The 17,366-nt window shown below is 51.7% G+C and overlaps 1 protein-coding gene across 1 annotated transcript in view; it reads left to right on the plus strand.

Annotated features, from left to right (window-relative positions):
• KIF5C (kinesin family member 5C) overlaps positions 1-17,366 on the plus strand; it is a 153,744-nt gene that overhangs the window by 125,372 nt on the left and 11,006 nt on the right. The window contains exons 18-25 of the mRNA XM_037027802.1: positions 633-709; positions 1,315-1,424; positions 3,300-3,401; positions 3,632-3,692; positions 8,181-8,252; positions 10,629-10,733; positions 11,074-11,290; positions 12,507-12,620. Of these exons, the coding sequence (XP_036883697.1) occupies positions 633-709; positions 1,315-1,424; positions 3,300-3,401; positions 3,632-3,692; positions 8,181-8,252; positions 10,629-10,733; positions 11,074-11,290; positions 12,507-12,613 (851 nt within the window). The 3' untranslated portion in view covers positions 12,614-12,620. The remainder of the gene's footprint in view (positions 1-632; positions 710-1,314; positions 1,425-3,299; positions 3,402-3,631; positions 3,693-8,180; positions 8,253-10,628; positions 10,734-11,073; positions 11,291-12,506; positions 12,621-17,366) is intronic.

Below are 17,366 nucleotides of genomic sequence, written 5' to 3' on the forward strand. Positions count from 1 at the left end.
CCAAATACGAGGCCTTCTCGTCTAGTCTGGAGAGCATTATTTTATGTTTCTGTTTTCTTTGTTCTTATCTTTAGATTGTTTTCCTACTCCAGATTCTTAGAGAATAAACAGCTTACCCATGGGAGGTAAATTAGATCTTTGGAACTCTAATGGTGGCATCAATCCAAATGCCACTAAGATTCACAGTGTGCTTTATAATCTGCAAAGCATTTACAATCCATCAAGCACATTTATCATCTGTACAGCACATTTATAATCTGCAAAGCATATTTATAGTATACCAAACACGTTTTTCCTCGGGCCACTCACGAGGCGAACAGGGGTGGGGGACCAGTGCTCTGGGGCGTGAGGTGCGAGTCCGTTGGAGAGTGAGTGGCCCTCGCCAAATTGGCCCCATCCCCTTAGTTGCGCCCCACCCCCACCCTGCACCAGGACCTAGGCAATTTCCCAGGAGCCTTGCTTTAGCCAGAAGTCCTCCTCCAGAGGGACATTCCTTTGTGCCATGGTTGTAATTGGTGTTGTAAGCTGATGTTTCATGCCATTACCAGTCTTCTGTTTTTGTTTTTTAATTTTTACTTTGGGTATGAGTACTCCCAGTTAAATCTGAAATCATCGTTTAAAATTCAAAACAGAAAAAATGCACGAAGTCAGCTTCCAGGACAAGGAAAAGGAACACCTGACCCGGCTGCAGGACGCGGAGGAGATGAAGGTGCGCGCGCTGCCCCTGCCCTGGGCCCAGCGTGCGTTTGCACCGGGTTTTCTCGTCCGGGAACACCGGTCTCCTTCGCCATGCGTGTGGCAGAGCCGGAGGGAGCAGGGAGGGGCCCCTGCCGGCAGCCAGAGCCGGCCTGCGAGTGTGGCCCGGTTCACGGATGGGTGGGAGTTGGAGGTGTCCGGGAGCCCTGGGGTGTCCGTAGGCAGTGCTTATGCTGCATTCATTCGTTCTCCTTTCCCCTACGGGAGGACGAGGGAAGGAGCCGCACCTCCCCGTCCCTACCGGGGCCATACTGTGGGGTTAACTCCTGAAGAAAGGCTTGTCCTTCCTTTGAATGGAAGAAAACAGCTCCTCCTCTACCTTTTTAAAGAAACATGCCAAATTTGAATTTCCATCTTAAACATAGGTATCTTAATTTTGGTTCCAGCTTAAACAGTAAAGACAAATGTAGGAAAAATGATTGGAAGATACGATTTTTACTTTTTAATTTTTAATTAAAAGTAAAGGTCCTGCCTGTGCTGGGGGGTGTGGGCAGGACCTGTCACCGGGCAGGCTGGGGGCTGGCAAGGCCCTGACGCGGTCTCTCGGCTGGTTCGCAGAAGGCGCTGGAGCAGCAGATGGAAAGCCACCGGGAGGCCCACCAGCGGCAGCTGTCCCGGCTCCGGGACGAGATCGAGGAGAAGCAGAGGATCATTGACGAGATTCGGGAGTGAGTTGGCACAGGGACGTGGGGGTGGGCGTGGCTCCCAGCCAGCCTGCGAGGACGTGGCTGTCTGCCAGGGCCTCTGCTCTCCCGGCCCTGTGGGCTCTGGGCCCACGCTGGGGCCACAGCTAGAGACATGCTGTTCCCCAGGCCTGTTCCCCGTCTGGAACGGGGCCTTGAGGGGTGCTGGTGGGTCAGGTGGCAGGCGAGCCCAGCTGCCTTCCCAGTCCCTGCGGAGCAGGGTCATACTGGTGACTCATCTAGGCAGACACATGTCCTGGTAGAGGGGGATGCTATGAAAAATACAACCCCCCCAAACCCTAAATTGGTCTTGACTCAGGCTCAGATAGGTTAAAAAGTACTCCTGAGAAGGTAGCTCCGCCTCGTCCTCACCAGTGCATGCATGCACACCGAACAGCTCCAAGCCACCTGGTTGCACATGCACACCTCTAAGGACCCACTGTCATGTGTCTGCGCTCTGGTGACGCCCTCTCAAGGCCTACTCCAGTGCTGTCCAGCCACCGAAGAGCCCCTGTTCCGTGATTGCCTCTCCCTCCTTTCTTACCCTCCTTCTCCTCACATGAGTCACCCAGCTGGCAGGTGCCTTCAGGATCCTTTCCTGAGTCTCCTTTATGTTTTTTTTGCACAGTGAGCTCCTTAGCAATGAACTTCTGTATGGAATAATGTTTTTAATGCCCCAAATAAAAGGCATAGGAAAACAAAGAATACCAATTCTGTTGAAACTGTTTTTTCCCAATCTACTGACACCTCCCGCCACTCACCTCATCCGTTCCCCAGAGCTAGACCAAAGGTTCCGTCCCCTCCCGTTTTCTGTAAATGAAGAGACCTTTATATGGGGAGCAGGATGTGGCCATTTACTTAGGGTCACACTGCTAAATAGGAATCAAACTGGAGTTAGATTTTAATTCTCCAGACTGCTGATCCAAATCTCTTTTCAATCTACCTGAGCTGCCCACACCACACATTTGCATTTTAAAAGAGAATGGTAACTGGAGCAAAAGTGTGATCGACTGGGTGGGGCCTCGAACACAGTCCACCGCAGCCTCTACCCTCCCCGCTCCTCGAGGCACTGCCAGGCTGTCGCTCACCTTGTGCTTTCTCCTTCAGGTGGGTCTCAAGTTCATTATCCTGATTAGTCACCCTCAAAATGTTCAATTGGAAGGGAAAAGAGGGAGGGCTGGAGAGTGAGCTAGTAGGTGGGGATGTTTTCTGGGCCTGTGCCTTTCAAGGGGGCCCTGGCGTTTTCCTTCAGAGGGCACGTGGTCCGCCCTCTATAGTCTCAGAGGCGATGCAACAGGGCCTGTGACTGCTGGGCCGATGTCGCTGTTGGCTAAACGCCCCCAAAGAGCTGGTTTTCTGCAGAGACCCTAGATGGAATTTCCTCCCCTTTCCTTCCTTGAGGATATTTCCAGTGGACCTGCCCCTCTGTCAGCCAGGAACTTGGATTCGGGAGGTGTTTTCAGAACACGGGACCAGAGAGGAAGGGAAGGTTGAAATGGCCAAATAAGGTTCCCTGAGTGGGTGTATGACGTCTGTAGAATTTTCTGACAGGCGCTCTTTCTGTTTTAAAATATCAGCCTTTTCTTGTCTCATTATTTTTCCTCTGAAGTCTCTCACAAGCCAACTATAAATATATCCTCAAAGCCCTGAGTTTCATGCCTCTCAGATGCTCCCCAGAAATTCGTTTGCACTTGGGCAGGGAGGGAGGTGTGAGTTTGTTCTCTGATCCCTGAAAATCCTCCAGAATTGCCTCTTTTATTGCACAGAACTAATGGGGTTGGAACAGAACCACATCTTTAGCCGGAGGACTTGGAATTTCAGCTGGATGTGGAATGTATTGCTTTTTCCTCTCAATTTCAGTTTGAATCAGAAACTGCAACTGGAACAAGAGAAGCTCAGTTCTGATTATAACAAGCTGAAAATAGAGGACCAAGAGAGAGAGATGAAACTGGAAAAGCTCTTGTGAGTGCACTAAACATTTTCTTTGTTTTCTCTCATCCCAGCAAAGTCATAAGAAGTCTACTTTTGTGAGTCGGGTACCCAAACACCCTGGTTAGTCCGGCCAAGTTGACCACAGACCACGGCCATGTGTGGGGGCTGGTTCACTGTGTTGATTTACCTGCAGGTGTCAGTGGTGTGTGCAGGGCTCTCTGGCGCCCTTTGGTGGTTCATGGTTCCTCCTTGTTTTTCAGGCTGCTCAATGACAAAAGGGAACAAGCCCGGGAGGACCTCAAGGGCCTGGAAGAAACAGTGGTATGTCAACGTGTTTGCCGACTCATTTTAGTCTCAAAGACTACAGTAGTTTATGATTTGTTGAATTAGTTTATTCTAAAATTTTATCTGCATACCTTTCATGTATCATTTGAGGCATAAAATACACTGTGGAAAAGTGAGTTGTAGAATTTATTCCCTACCTCTTGACAGAATGATTAAACATCCGTCTGTCCGTCCGTCCGTCCGTCCGTCCGTCCATCCATCCATCCATCCACCCACCCACCCACCCACCCACCCACCCATCCATCCTTAGTGCTGGAGCCCTGGAGCTCCTGAGTAAGAATTGAACTAAATTGCAAATCAGTGCCTGTACTTTTGTAGACGCTCCACTCTGTGACTTACTTACATTCAACATCCAGCAGATATTTATGGAGCATCTGCTAAGGGCTGGCATTCTTCGAGGTGCTTGGGCTGCATAATCAACAACAGAAAAGATCCTAGCTCTTGTGAAGCTTACCGTTAGCTGGGGGAGACAGACAACGAACAGTAAGGATGTAAATGAAGAACTCCATTGGATGGCTGTAGAAAGTGCTGAGCATGGTAGGGGGGAGGCTCCAGGAGGAGGTAATATTTGAGCAGGGACTTGCAGCCTTGAGCCGTGGGCATGTGTGGGGCAGAGCCTTCCAGGCAGAGGCAACGGCTCATGCCAAGGCCTTGAGGGGAGCGGTGCTTGGTCTGTTGTGGGACAGCAGAGAGGTCAGTGTGTCTGTGGCCAGGTGAAGAGTGGACCAGGGTCAGGCACAGGGAAGCCAAGTTGCCCTGAGACCTGCAGGGTCTGGGGCAGAGCAGTGATGGACTGACTGCTCACCTTTGGAAGGGTCCTGCTGCATCTGAATTCACTGGGTTTGACTCCTCCTGTCAACTTCCATTTCAGCTGCTCGGGAGGATGGCTGCCCGACTCTGCGGATCTCAAGGGCCCTTTAAGGTGCCGCAGAGCCTGTGTTTGGAAGCAGGCCATCCCCGCATGTGCAGTCATATCACAAGTCACAACAACAGAGAGAAACTGTTGTTTAAATGCAGTCACCCACTTTTATTCCATTTGTGTGTCATGAGAACTTCTGTGGGACTGAGCCTGCCTCCAAGGACCTGGTGGCCCCAGGCTGTAGGCTGAGGTTGCTCAGGGCTGGGCCAGAGGCTGCGCTGGGGCTCCTGGGCTGTGCGAGTTGAAGCCCGGTGGAAGAACAGAGGGCACAGCCTTTGCCATTAAAAGGAAGTCGGACCTTTCAAGCTTGGTGGACAGAAGTGAAGCCATGGAATTGCTCTGTCTGTGTCTGTCTTCCTGGAGAAGTACACCCATAATCACAGATAATTATACAAAATCAGAAACATATTGAACATGAAATAGCTAGTATATTCACACTGGCCAGATATAAATGATATTTCTGTGTCTTTTTATATCCACGAACTCCAGCATACTCTCCCCCACCATATCTGCCCTTCTACGCCCTTGCACAGACGGCCACTCTTACTTCTCCGGCTCTCATGTGCTCGCTCAAAAGCATGTAGTCTCAGTCTCACAGACAGACACACACCCTCATCATTACACTTCACACATAGTCATACCACACCACACATGTGCTCACAGGCGCTCACTCTCACACCTGCAGGCCCTTATTTTTATGCTCTCACACCACACCTGCGCTCATCTGTGCACTCACAGGCCTTCACCCTCATCGCATACAAGTACTTACAACTTGTACACACTCAGTACACTCCCATAACACTCACATACATTCACACTCACTAATGATCATTCATACTTTCTCACACACTCACACTTTTTGCCCACACACAGTCATTCTCATGCACTTATTCACTCTCAATTCTTAATCACCCTCAGCTCACATCCACACTCATTTACACACTCATATACCCTTGCACAAATGCTCTAACTCAGTATACTCCACTGAACACATCCATGTGAGCTCACATCTGCACACACTCATTAAAAAGAATCCATACTCAATCCCTCAGTCTCACGTATATGATGTCACTGTCACACGCATTCACTTTTACACTCACCTTAGCTCACAAGTTTACTCACAGACCCCCACACCCCCTGTCCCTCTCATGGCTTCTCTTTTCATACTCTGAGCACGTTTCTTTTGCCTTTTTGATGTGTGCACATTTCCTCAGTGGGTAGACACCTGCCGGCAGGCTCGCCTCCCCCTCCCTCTCCCACCCGCACACGCGGCGCCCGCTTTCTCTCGTGGGGTGGGGGGGCGCCGAACTCACCACACACGTGCTTTCCGCACCTACGCTTGGGAGCCCGCCGCACATGCCGTTTTCGTTCGCCCTTCACCTTCCAGCAGTCTTCCCCAACCTGTAAATGTTCTTCAGAGACAGGCTCGCCGTACTTGGCCGACTGTGCCTGAGGCCTGTTCTGCCTCCTCCAGTGTTTGGGCAGGATGGGGTGCTGGGGTCGGGGGGCGGGCAGTGCTGCGCCTGGGGCGGACTTGGATGCCCACTGCAGGGGTCCACATGGAAAAGGCCCACGGGCTGGTGAGCGTCTCTGGTGCCCCGGCAGGGGTCTTGCTTTGATGGAGCGCTGTCTGGGCTCTGGGGCCACCCTCCTCCCGCCACATTGACCGCTCCCTGTCCCCACCTCTCCGGGCCCTGCACTGTCCACTGTCCAGGAAGCTGAGCAGTGGCTGGGGATGGGGGAAGATCTGAGGAGGGCGGGGTGGGCGGGGAGCGATAATGAATGTCGCAGAGGAAAATCTGTGGCCACAGGAAGCCAAGCGAGAGTTGCCTAAGCACAAATGTGCATAAACATAACTCAAACTATTTTAAAGGGCTTTCACTTTTTAGGTGAATTCAAACTGTTGAATTCACCTAAAAATAAACATGGGGGAAAGTCCCCAAATGCAGGATTCTCTACCATTCCATACTTATGCCCAAGGGGGTGCCTGTCCCTTTGACCAGGCAGCGTGACTTCTCGTTTCCCTTGGTGTGGTGGCATTTTTCATGGAGAATTGTTGCTGTGATTAGAGCTGAGTCAGTAATAAAATCCTGAGGTGGGAGGGAGGGCACGCATGGCAGGGGCGGGGGCTGCGAGCTGGGCTCACTTAGGCAGGGGTGGGGAGGAGCGGGGAGGAGCGCATCTGTGGGAATGGGAGCCTGGGCTGCACCCCGCACCCACGCGGGAAGGTGGCGGAGCCTCGGGCAGTTCCACGTGCATGGCATTCATAGCCGCAGACCCATTTGGCTTCCTGCAGAAAGCAATTTGCTTCATCGGAGGGAGCAATTGGCTTCAGGTGCTTCTTATTTCAACACCAAATTGCAGACTTGAACCCAGTAATGAGACCTAAATTAACGTAGAATCTTTATTCCAAGAAACTTAGTGTTTCTGTAGCTTTGTAGCCTGTTTCTTCCCTCTTACTGTGAGCATGAAAGAGCTTCATCCTGGATATTTCATGTTAAAATAGGTCGACTTAGACAAACTGAAGAATATAAATGCGAGTTTATCTCTCTTCTTTTCCTTTACGGGAAAATATTTTTCAAGGAACTAATCATGCTACGTGGAGACTTGAATGGAAGGAAGTACTTTGGTTTTCTGACCTTGTTAGCAAAGGTCTGCAGGTTTGACTCAGCTGCTTGTCTCTCCAACCTAATTTGTAAAGGTGCATTTGTATAAAATAATTCAAAATGGAGGAAAACTGTCCCCAAGAAAGATGTTACACTGAAAACTAACAACAGCAACAAAAAGAAACAATGACAGCCCTACGAGGAAATAGCTGCCAAGTATGAGGCATCAGTAAATCAGTGCGAGCTAATGTTACGGAGCACTTTCCGTGGGCCAGGAACTGTTGTGAGAGATTGTCTATTTCATCTCGACCACAGCAAGGATGAGGCAACTGCTATTTCTGGCATTACAAATAAGAGAACTGAGGCACAGGAAGGTTAGATAAGTGGCCTGGGATCCCCTGGGTGGCAGGAGCCCAGGCGGGAGCCCCAGGCATGTGCTCAGTGACGCGGAGCGAACAGACTTCCAGGGCAGGGCCAGGGCGGGCATGGAGACAGGAAGAGCATCCGTCAGTTGGCAGGCAGGGAGGATTTGTGGCTGACTTTTCATTTAACCTTGTTCACATTTTATGGAATGTGTAGTTGAGAAATTAGCGGGGGAAAGGAATCCATTCTGGTAACGTTGCCCCTGGGAATTTGGGTGAGAAGAACCTTTGCATTTTTGTGGTTGAGGTGGGAACAGGGTTCCACTTAGGACACAGCAAACGAGCAGGGTTTGTTCTGGTTTGTAGTTCACTGTGGGAGTTCCCGGTCTCCCCACCTCGGGGTGCTGCTGAGATAGGCCAGTCAGGGGGGTGACGAGTACAGAGGGTGAGTTGGAGGGAGTGTGGGGACACCTCAGCATAGACCGTGGGCTTGCAGAGCCAGTGGCCCAGTGCCAGACATGCTACAGATGCAGTGTGTCCCCCACTTACATGGTGTTTTAACCATCTTCTCCTCCAGTCTCGGGAACTTCAGACTCTGCATAACCTCCGGAAGCTCTTTGTCCAGGATCTGACCGCCCGGGTGAAAAAAGTGAGTTCTATTTTGTGTGAATGGGACTGAGAAGATGGCCAGAAAAAATCATTTTCAGATGAAATATCAGTTGCTTAAATTGGAGTTGGTTATGCTTGAACATTAATTACTTCATGGCATCAAATGTTATTAAAAGAATGTGCTAGAGGCAAAAATTACTTGGGAACATTTTGCCATCTGATTTTTCCTTTTTAGTAAAAGAAGTTATAAACCTTTCCCTGACCCTCATTTTAAATAAGTGGGTATTTATTGGCTGCTGTGTGACAGCCACTGCATGTGACACTTAGGACAACCCAGAGGGTCTCGTCACACAGTGTTGCCCAACGCCTGCTCAGCAGTGCCAGGCACCCGGAAAAGGGGAGGCGGGAGCCTCAGGGTTGCCTGGGAGGCGGCTGGGGGGGCTCGGTCACAGTGTGTGGAGCATGTCACCACCCAGCGTCTTGGGCTCTTCCCGGCAACCACGTAAGTGGTTCTTAGTGTTCCACACTGTGCATGTGGAAGAGGCTCGGGGGCTGAGTCTCTTTCCCAGGATGGCACAGCTGGGGGGAGCCGGAGATAGGGATGGGATGCAGGTCCGTGCCTCCCGGATCTGAGTTTCTTGGGCCCTCATGCTACACCCTAATTTCAGGGAGTCACCATATGGTGAACCCCAGGAGCAGCTTGAAGAGGCTTCAAGAGGGAGGAGAGGCAGCAGGAGGCTGCTCTTTAAGGCGTTTGAAAGTGATGGACAAGGGGCCGTGGGCCACAGCTAGAGGTGTAGTAGGATGGAAGGACGCTGCACTTCATAAAGTGTGTGCTTGTAGGCACATACGCGGGCATGTGTGTCTATGTGAAGGAGTGAAAGGAAAAAGTGAGATTGATAAAAAGGATGAGGGTATCCACAGAGTCAGAACTACTAGCACAGACAGGTGTGTTAGGCTGAGGAAGGGGTGAAGTCAAGTTGGAGACATTTGCAGGGAAATAGCAACAGTAGAAAGAGATGCATATGACAACTTTGATCTCAGTTAATGTGGAGGCTCCATCCTCAGTGCAGATGGAAGAGAATGGGGGGCCCACAGAGACTGGAGGGGGCTCAGGTAGCTTGGGAGGGAGTTGCTAGGGATGAGTGAAAGGGCTGCTGAGCGGCACTGTGGGGTCCAGCTAAGGGTCACTGGGCTTGCTGTGGCCCCTGACAGTGTGGTGCTAGTGAGTTGGACGCCTGGAAATAAAAATGATGCAAAGGGGATGGAGGATGATGGCAGATTTCAGGGCCTGAGCAGCAACGGTCAGGCAGGTAAGCAGAGACCACAATGATCAAACTGGAAATGGCCATAGCGCCTGGCCCAGGTGTAGGAGCGAGGTGAGAGCAGAGGTGATGGAGAGGGAGACCAGAGGTTTTGACAGGAACTGAGAAGGCTCAGTTTGAGAGAGCAGGTGATCTGGAAGAGGGCAAAGAGCTTGAGATCTGCCTTCCGGGATTTCATGGCAGGTACCTCTTGGACCAGTAGTTCCCCAAGTGTGGTCATCTGGCCAGCAGCTTTAGCATCGCCTGGGAACTTGCTGGATATGCACACTGTCAGACCCCTCCGAGGTCTACTGAATGAGAGACTGGAGGTGGGCCCAGCAATCTGAATTCTCCTCCTTGTGAAGTTTGAGAACCTCAGTTTTAGACTGAAGAGACAGGGGTGAGATTCCCACTTCTGTAATCAGACGAAGATGAAGCAAGCAAGCTACTCCACTTTTGTGTTTGCACGTAGATTTTGTAACCTGCCTGGCTGGCCAGCTTGGCACAGCCTGGAGGGCACTGTTTTTGCCCGTCTCGCGTTCCGACACATGTAGACGTTTACCCAGCACAGCACTTGGATGCTGTGACTAGACTGAGGTGGATTCATTGGGAGTTTAATAGAAGTGGAAGCTGAAGGGACGAGCAGAGGCCACCGAGATGTCCCAGTGAGCGTGGACATTTGCCACAGCTTGGTGACTTACCTCAGTTGTGACGTTTGCAACAACTTTAGGTCTTGGATGCATATTTTCATACTAGTTCTTAATGAGTTTCGAGACGCCTCCTTTTGAAAAGAAAGGTCTCTATCCACCTGCAAGGATGAGGTGTGTGTCACAGAGAACTCATCTGTGTCTTTCAAAGGAGAGTTTGAAATTTCTGTTTCAGTCTTGTAAAAAAATAACAATTCTAATGCTTTTGACACCAACCAAGGAACTTATTTGGGAAGGCTGTTGAGCCTAAATTTTTACAACCTCTGTTTATTTCCATTTTTAGTATAACCTTTAGTGGAATTGGGAATTTTTTTAAAAAGCTTTAGAATGTATTGCCCACACGAAGCTGGGCTGAGGGTGGGTGGTGTGAAGGCTTGTCTCACTGACCCCCTGGTGTTGACGCAGAGTGTGGAGCTGGACAGCGATGATGGAGGGGGCAGCGCTGCCCAGAAGCAGAAGATTTCCTTCCTGGAGAATAACCTGGAGCAGCTCACTAAGGTTCACAAACAGGTAGGGGAGCGACGCAGCTTCCCCTGCTTCTCTACCTCTCCTGGGAAGCAGCCCTGCTAAACTCCGCCGCAGTGCGGGCAGGAGGCCCTGATAACTGGAGGACGTCAGTGTCAGAGGGTCCTTCCTTCCTCCATGACTCCCTTGTGTATAAAACACTCAATTTTGTCAAAGCCGGTGTCGGGAATTGAGTTTCCACCCGGCAGGGGCAGTCAGTCAGCTGCAGAGTCTGCCTCCAGCTGCTTTCTTGTCACAGTCTGCGTCCCCTGAGGTGGCCCTGCTCCTCCAGCCACTCCACTGCCCCGGTCCCCCATAACAACCCACCATCCCCCTCCCGCCCCAGCTGGTTCGGGACAACGCAGACCTGCGCTGTGAGCTTCCCAAGCTGGAGAAGCGGCTGCGTGCCACCGCGGAGCGCGTCAAGGCCCTAGAGAGCGCGCTGAAGGAGGCCAAGGAGAACGCCATGCGGGACCGCAAGCGCTACCAGCAGGAGGTGGATCGCATCAAGGAGGCGGTGCGCGCCAAGAACATGGCCCGCAGGGCCCACTCGGCCCAGATTGGTGCGTCCCCTCTCGCCTGTCCTATGTCCCTTTCTCCTGAGCCCTAGATAAAAGACCAGGACTCCACCCGCCTGAAGCGCCGGTGCTCTGAGGCCACCTGGGCGGTTGCTCCGGAATACCGGAAAGGCTGCGGTCAGGTCTGCAGGACTTGGGTGGGCCCTGTCCCTGCACCTGTGCGGTCCTGGGAGAATGGGAATGTCAGGCACCCACTTCCTTCCACTGAAGAGAGCCCAGCATACCCTGTGCCCCAAAGTGGCTGAGCTGAGCTGAGCTGAGCAGAGCAGAGGCCAGCTGGCTGAGGCTGTAGGTGGAGGTGTTTGGCTGTGGGCAGACACGCTGTCAGATGTACCAGAGTGTACCGCTGTTTCTCAGCAAGGCCGAAGGCCCCTTCCGTTCTGCGCGGGCTGGGCAACCCTGAAAGAGCGTGTGTAGCCAGCAGCCATGGGGAAGGCTGCTCACAAGCGCAGGTTTGGAAGTGGCCTGGCTCCCAGGCTGGCATCAGTGAGCAGCGTGGTTCTAACCCCGGGAAGGGCCTGGAAGTCCAGCCCCTTCAAGACCGGATTGGGCCGTCTGCCCAATAGCTGGGCCGTCTGCCCTGTAGCTGCTAACTCATAGTTCCCAGGACAGAGCCAGAGGACCAAAGGGGGTTTGGGGATGTTCTCTAGAGGGCTTTTTGAAAAACCGAAACATCTCCAGCAACATGTAATATTATTGCCCATCAGATAGTGCTATGCAGATGTTTTGTAAACCGGCAACTTCATATTCCTAGATTTAAGATTATACCTTAGATTAGTAGCTCACTGGATTTTTTCACCCTTTGCATGTATTGGATTTTGTACCCTTTAAACGCCTAGTGAAAACCGCGGGCCCTCTCCCCAGAAAAATGCACCGCAGGCAGAATTGTGCATTCAGTTTCGAGGGCCTGTGGATCAGCCTCAGACTAAAACGGGAAGTCCTTTGTTTCTGATTTTCCTCACTCTGAGTTAAATTGAAACTGGTATGTTAGCGCTGTCCGTGTCCTAACTCTCGGGCACCCTGGTCCAGCTAACTGCCCATAGGAAGGCAGACCTGCTCTGAAAAGCTCTGGTGGCTGAGAACAGCAGCGTTGGTAAGAATTGCGCTTCTTGGTTGTCACATGTGGCCTGAAGGTACCCGGGTGTGGCCGTGTAAGCTCTTTCTGAATGTCTCTTCTCTCCTTTCTCTTGGTTGGATGCAGCCAAGCCCATCCGCCCAGGACATTACCCAGCGTCATCGCCCACAGCTGTCCACGCCATCCGAGGGGGAGGAGGTGGCTCGTCGAACTCCGCTCATCACCAGAAATAAATAAGAAGTGAGTCCCTGGTGTTGTGTGTTTCTGCCTGGGGCAGAGCCCTACCCTTGCCTGGCCCCACCTACGGGCGTTTGGACCTGCAGCAGGTGGGAGACAGCTCTGCTCCGTCCCAGCCCTGGGGTGCAGGTATCGGGGACCTGGGCCTGTCCTTAATGCAAGGCCGGAGCCCTGGGGTCTTCCAGCTGGGGCCACCTGGCGCCAGCATCCTTGCAGGGATAGGTGAGGGTGTGGCGAATGATTCACCGGAGCTTTCTTTTGTCTGTGGGACTCCTCTTGGTATCTGGCATCCAAAAGGGCGTTACCTGTGTGTCAGCTGCTTTTACTCAGAGCAGACAGACATGGGTGGTTAAGTCCCAGGAACTGAATATGAAGGGAGAGCCAGATAATAAAAACTCATATTTTTATAATTACTACCTGAACTCAACAAATGAAGCTTTTAAGAATTATGCTAATTAGTATCTACTTGGATCCAGACCAGTTTTTTCTTAGAGATAAGTGGGCCGTAAACATCTCTTTCCACAATCCACATGCCCAGTATTGTTCTGCAGCAAAAGCCGGGTAATGCAGTTTCATAGAGAGAAGGAAAGAGCACAAGCCAGTCCTTTCGTACTTGAGATTGAGGAAAGAGGTTACTGGTTAGGAGAGCAGACAGGTAACTAGGATGGGAGGGGGTGGCTCCGAATGTTGTCCTTGAACTCTAAGCCCTCATAAGGAAGCTAGCTTGTGGGAAGGGCAAGTTTACATGGCAAAGCCTCAGTGACCAAGGGCAACTTGAGAGAGCAGTGGTTCCTGATCCAGTCCTTTTTGCACCAAGGTGACCAGAAAGGGCCTGGAGCCTGCACCCAGAGGAGGTGACAGCATTGCTGAGGCTCAGACTAGAACTTTCAGATGGAAGCTTGGTGACCGCACCCAGGCACCATCCAAGGAGCAGGACCGCGCCAGGACCAGGGGAAGGCCAGGGCAGCTCCCGAGCAGGCAGCACGTCACCACCTGCCGTTTCCTAGAAGGGTGGATGGGAAATGACCTTGGCAGTGAGCACCCCCCATCCAGACCTGATCTCTGCTTCCAATCAGAAGTGGAATAAAATATCGTGTTAACAGAACTGGTTTTGACTGCATGTGTCAGGGTTGACACTGGAGTGAAACTGTGTAAGATCAAGTCAGGCAGCTCAGAACAGAAAAGCCTGAAGCATCGGTTCTTGGAACGCCGAGAGCATTGGTGGGTGTCGGCGTCATCTGCACCCAGATGCCCCACTTGTTCAAGGAGCACAGGACCTGGGCCTTTGCATTTTTACCGAGTACCCCAGTGATTCTGTTGGCCATCCAAGTTTGAGAACCACTGCCCTGAAGTAACTAACACTTACATAGGATGGAAGTTTCTTTCTGTACTACAGAAAGATTTGAGGTAGTTTGTCACAACAGAAAGCTAGCCTCTTAAATTTAGGCTCACTGTCCTTAGCAAGTGCCTTCCTTCCTCAAGGTCATCTCAAGGCCACCAAAATGACTTGTACAGTTCACATTCCAAGTGGAGGAAGCAAAGATGAGACAAAAGCAGCTCTCCCACTGAGTCAGCCTTTTTTAAAGTAGCCTTCCCAGAACTCCCATACAACCCTGATGCCCACATCCCTCTGGTAAACTGAGGCACAGGGCCATGTCTACCTGCAAGGAAAGCTGTAAAAGGTGGTCTTTTAGCTGGGTGCATCACTGCCCAGCATAAGGGTAGTGTTATTTTGCTGAGGACGGCAGATAGCTGCTGAGGTGGGCAACCAGCGTTCTGCATTTGTTGAGCACCTACCATGCAGCAGAGCTGTGCTAGAGGTAGTGCCCGCATTTCCCCATTTGAGGTAAACATGCAGAGAGGCTTGTGTGCTTGGCTCCCAGTAAGCCCAGTAAACTGGCCCGGGGACTCAGGGTCCAGAGACTGTGCAACGGGTAGTCACTTTAGTAATGCCGTCCCACGGAGGTCTGCCTGACCCAGGCTCTATGTGAGGTACATACAACCGAATGTTGGCCGTTCATTACCTGGGTATCCCTTTCTCACTCTGAAAATGGACAGTCAGTAGGTCTGGTGAGACTTTCAAGACTTTCAAAGTAACAGAACTGCTGTCACCCACCATGGGTATTCGTTTCTTTACTCAAAGTGTTACGAGTGGTTTCGATGATCTTACCTGAAATTGGAAGTGTTCGTGCTTTTCTCACAGCGTTGTGAACAGGCCCCACTTCCCATTTTCAGGACGGCGGTGTGGTCGAGGGGTCTGGCTTTGGACATGAGACCTGCGCGGTGTCAGGTCTTCCGCTTTCTTCAAATGATTTCACCTCAGCGTTGGTCTCCTCCTCTGTGAAATGAGGGGCCCCTCCCTGGGTCGTCGGTGTTGCTGTGAGGACTGAATGAGGCCATGCTGCTAAGCTGCCCAATGTGTTAACAAGTGCTCAGTTAAAACGCCAGCTTCTAGTGTGGGCGAGCCCTGCAGCGCTCGGTGCATACTGGGAGTTGGCGGTACTGGGTTAGAGCCTGCTTTACTTCACACACTTATTACAACATGTCTTTTAGTCTCTCGGTAGCAGTAGGTGATGACCCCTGCGTGTGGGAGGCGGTGTCTTCCGCACAGAACATGGAAACAGTGTCCTGTTTGGAGCAGATATAAGGGGTTGTAAAGGTACTACCATGTACCTAAAAGTTATGAACAGGAACATGGGCTATTTTTAAGGAAAGAACATGGACTATTTTTAAGAATAGTCTGGGCATTTGTCAGTGGAAATTTTAAAAAAGGATAGTACCCAATGGAGTGGAGAATTAGAATTGGAAATGAGGAGATGCTAAATCCTTTTTTCTTGAAAATAACTGAGAAAAGGAATTCATTGTTCAGGTGAGATCACCACGGTCACGGCCTTTCCGGGGCTTTGAGGTTCTCATTCTGACCCGGTTCCCCGGGTGGAGGCCAGTCCAACTGCTGGCTCTCCTGCCCTTCTGTTGGAGCCTGAGTGGCGTAGTCCTGCTTGGTGGCAGCTGGGTACCGCACCTTCTCCACTTCAGGATTCAGAAAGTATAATCACAACGAGTATTTTGGATTCTTCTCAAGGCTTCAAAGGGACTGAAGGTGTAGAAATCTAAGCTACAGACATCAAAAGAATCCAGGGTAATACTGACCTTTAGCTAATCAAATTTAAATCCAGGGGCCTGCCTCATGGGGAGGGGACCTTCTTTTTCAGACCCCAAAGCTGAATGTGGGCAGTACAGGCAGCAAGCTAAGGACATGGGCTGTGGGGGTGGCCAGATCTGGGCTCCAGCCCTGGCCTGGGCTTTACCTCTGTGTGACACTGGCCCAGTTGCTCGAATTCCATCAGCCTCAGCTTCCTCATCCATAAAATGGGATCGGGCGGGCATGGAGAGCCTTCTCTGTACTTGGTTTAACAGTGAGTGAGACAAAGAAAGCTCTGTTGTTATGTAGCGATGTGCTCGTTTGGGGAGACACAGCAAATAAAGTAACGTGGTTCACAGGCCTGAGCTCAATCCACTGAGCTACACCAGCCAGAGCACAAATAAGGTAACTTTATAGTGGTAAGTGCCTGGAAGAAAAGAACAGGTTAATAGCATAGAGATGGAGGATGGTTATTTACAAAGCGGGGGCAGACCTTTGAGCAGAGGCCTGAATGATGAAATGCACCAGCCCCCCAGTGACCTGGGGCGGAGTGGCACAGACACGCACGGAAGGTGGCAGCAACTGCGGCACATTTGAGGAGCCTTGGAAGGCTGATAGAGCGAAAGCACAGAGAGCACTGGAGGCTGTCTAAATTTGGGGTGTTGAGGAGGGAGGTGGGGGCTAGATACAAGAGGCTTTTGAGGCCCCGTGAGCAGTTTACAGGGTAATCTACGTCGGGGAGGGGCTTAGGGATAGAAGAGGTGGGGCCTGGTTCCTGATTGGAAAGGACCTGTGTGGGCTGGAGAAGGATGGGGCGGGGTGAAAGCGAGAGCAAGGCTGCCCTAGGGCGCCACTGCTGGTGTCGGTTTGTGCGGGAACAGCACTGAGCGGTGGGTGTGGCAGCAAGTGGTCAGTCGGCCTGTGTGTGAGAGCCGAGGGTGGAGCTCAAAGGTGGTTCCTAGGTTTGGGCTCTAGCAACCAGCTAAATATTGTTACCTTTAGAATGCCTGGGAAAACGGGGATGGGTAGGTTTTATGGAAAAACTGAGTTTGGCTTTCCTCATCCTGATTGTGAGGTGCGTCTGGGGCATCCAGCCTCGCTCCGACGGAGTGTTGGGTCGGCTGTCGCAGTGATGAGTCTGCAGCTCTGGGGAAGGTCAGGGTTGAGGTGGTAGGGAGTTGTGACCTTGGAGATTGTTTAAGGCAAGGGGTCTGGAGCAGGTAACCTGGAAGAAAGGTGGACAGAGGCGGAGGGTTGGGGGAGTTAGGCCCTGGGGACTGGTCAGAGGAAGGAAGCAGCACCAGCAAAGGTGTCTGAGAGGGAGACTGAGGTTTGGGAGGTAAAGTGGACACCTGGGTCCTAGAAAAATGTGGTCAGCCGTGCCAGCGGCAGCTTGGAGCTAGAGGAACATGACAACACAGACTGGCTGGTTGGTGAAGGTCAGGGGGCAGTGACCTTGAGCAGCAGCAGCCGTGGGGGAGGCAAGCCCAACTGACTTGGACTAGAGAGAGTGGGGAAGTAGAGTCAGGAAGTGCACCAGCTTGACGTTTTATTTGAGTGGGCAGAGGAATGGAGGGATGCGGGGTTGAGACGGGGTTTGCGTTACT

This window comes from Sturnira hondurensis, unplaced genomic scaffold (genome assembly GCF_014824575.4).
Source record: "Sturnira hondurensis isolate 20B ecotype Veracruz unplaced genomic scaffold, ASM1482457v3 Scaffold0019428, whole genome shotgun sequence".
NCBI classification, from domain to species: Eukaryota; Metazoa; Chordata; class Mammalia; order Chiroptera; family Phyllostomidae; genus Sturnira; species Sturnira hondurensis.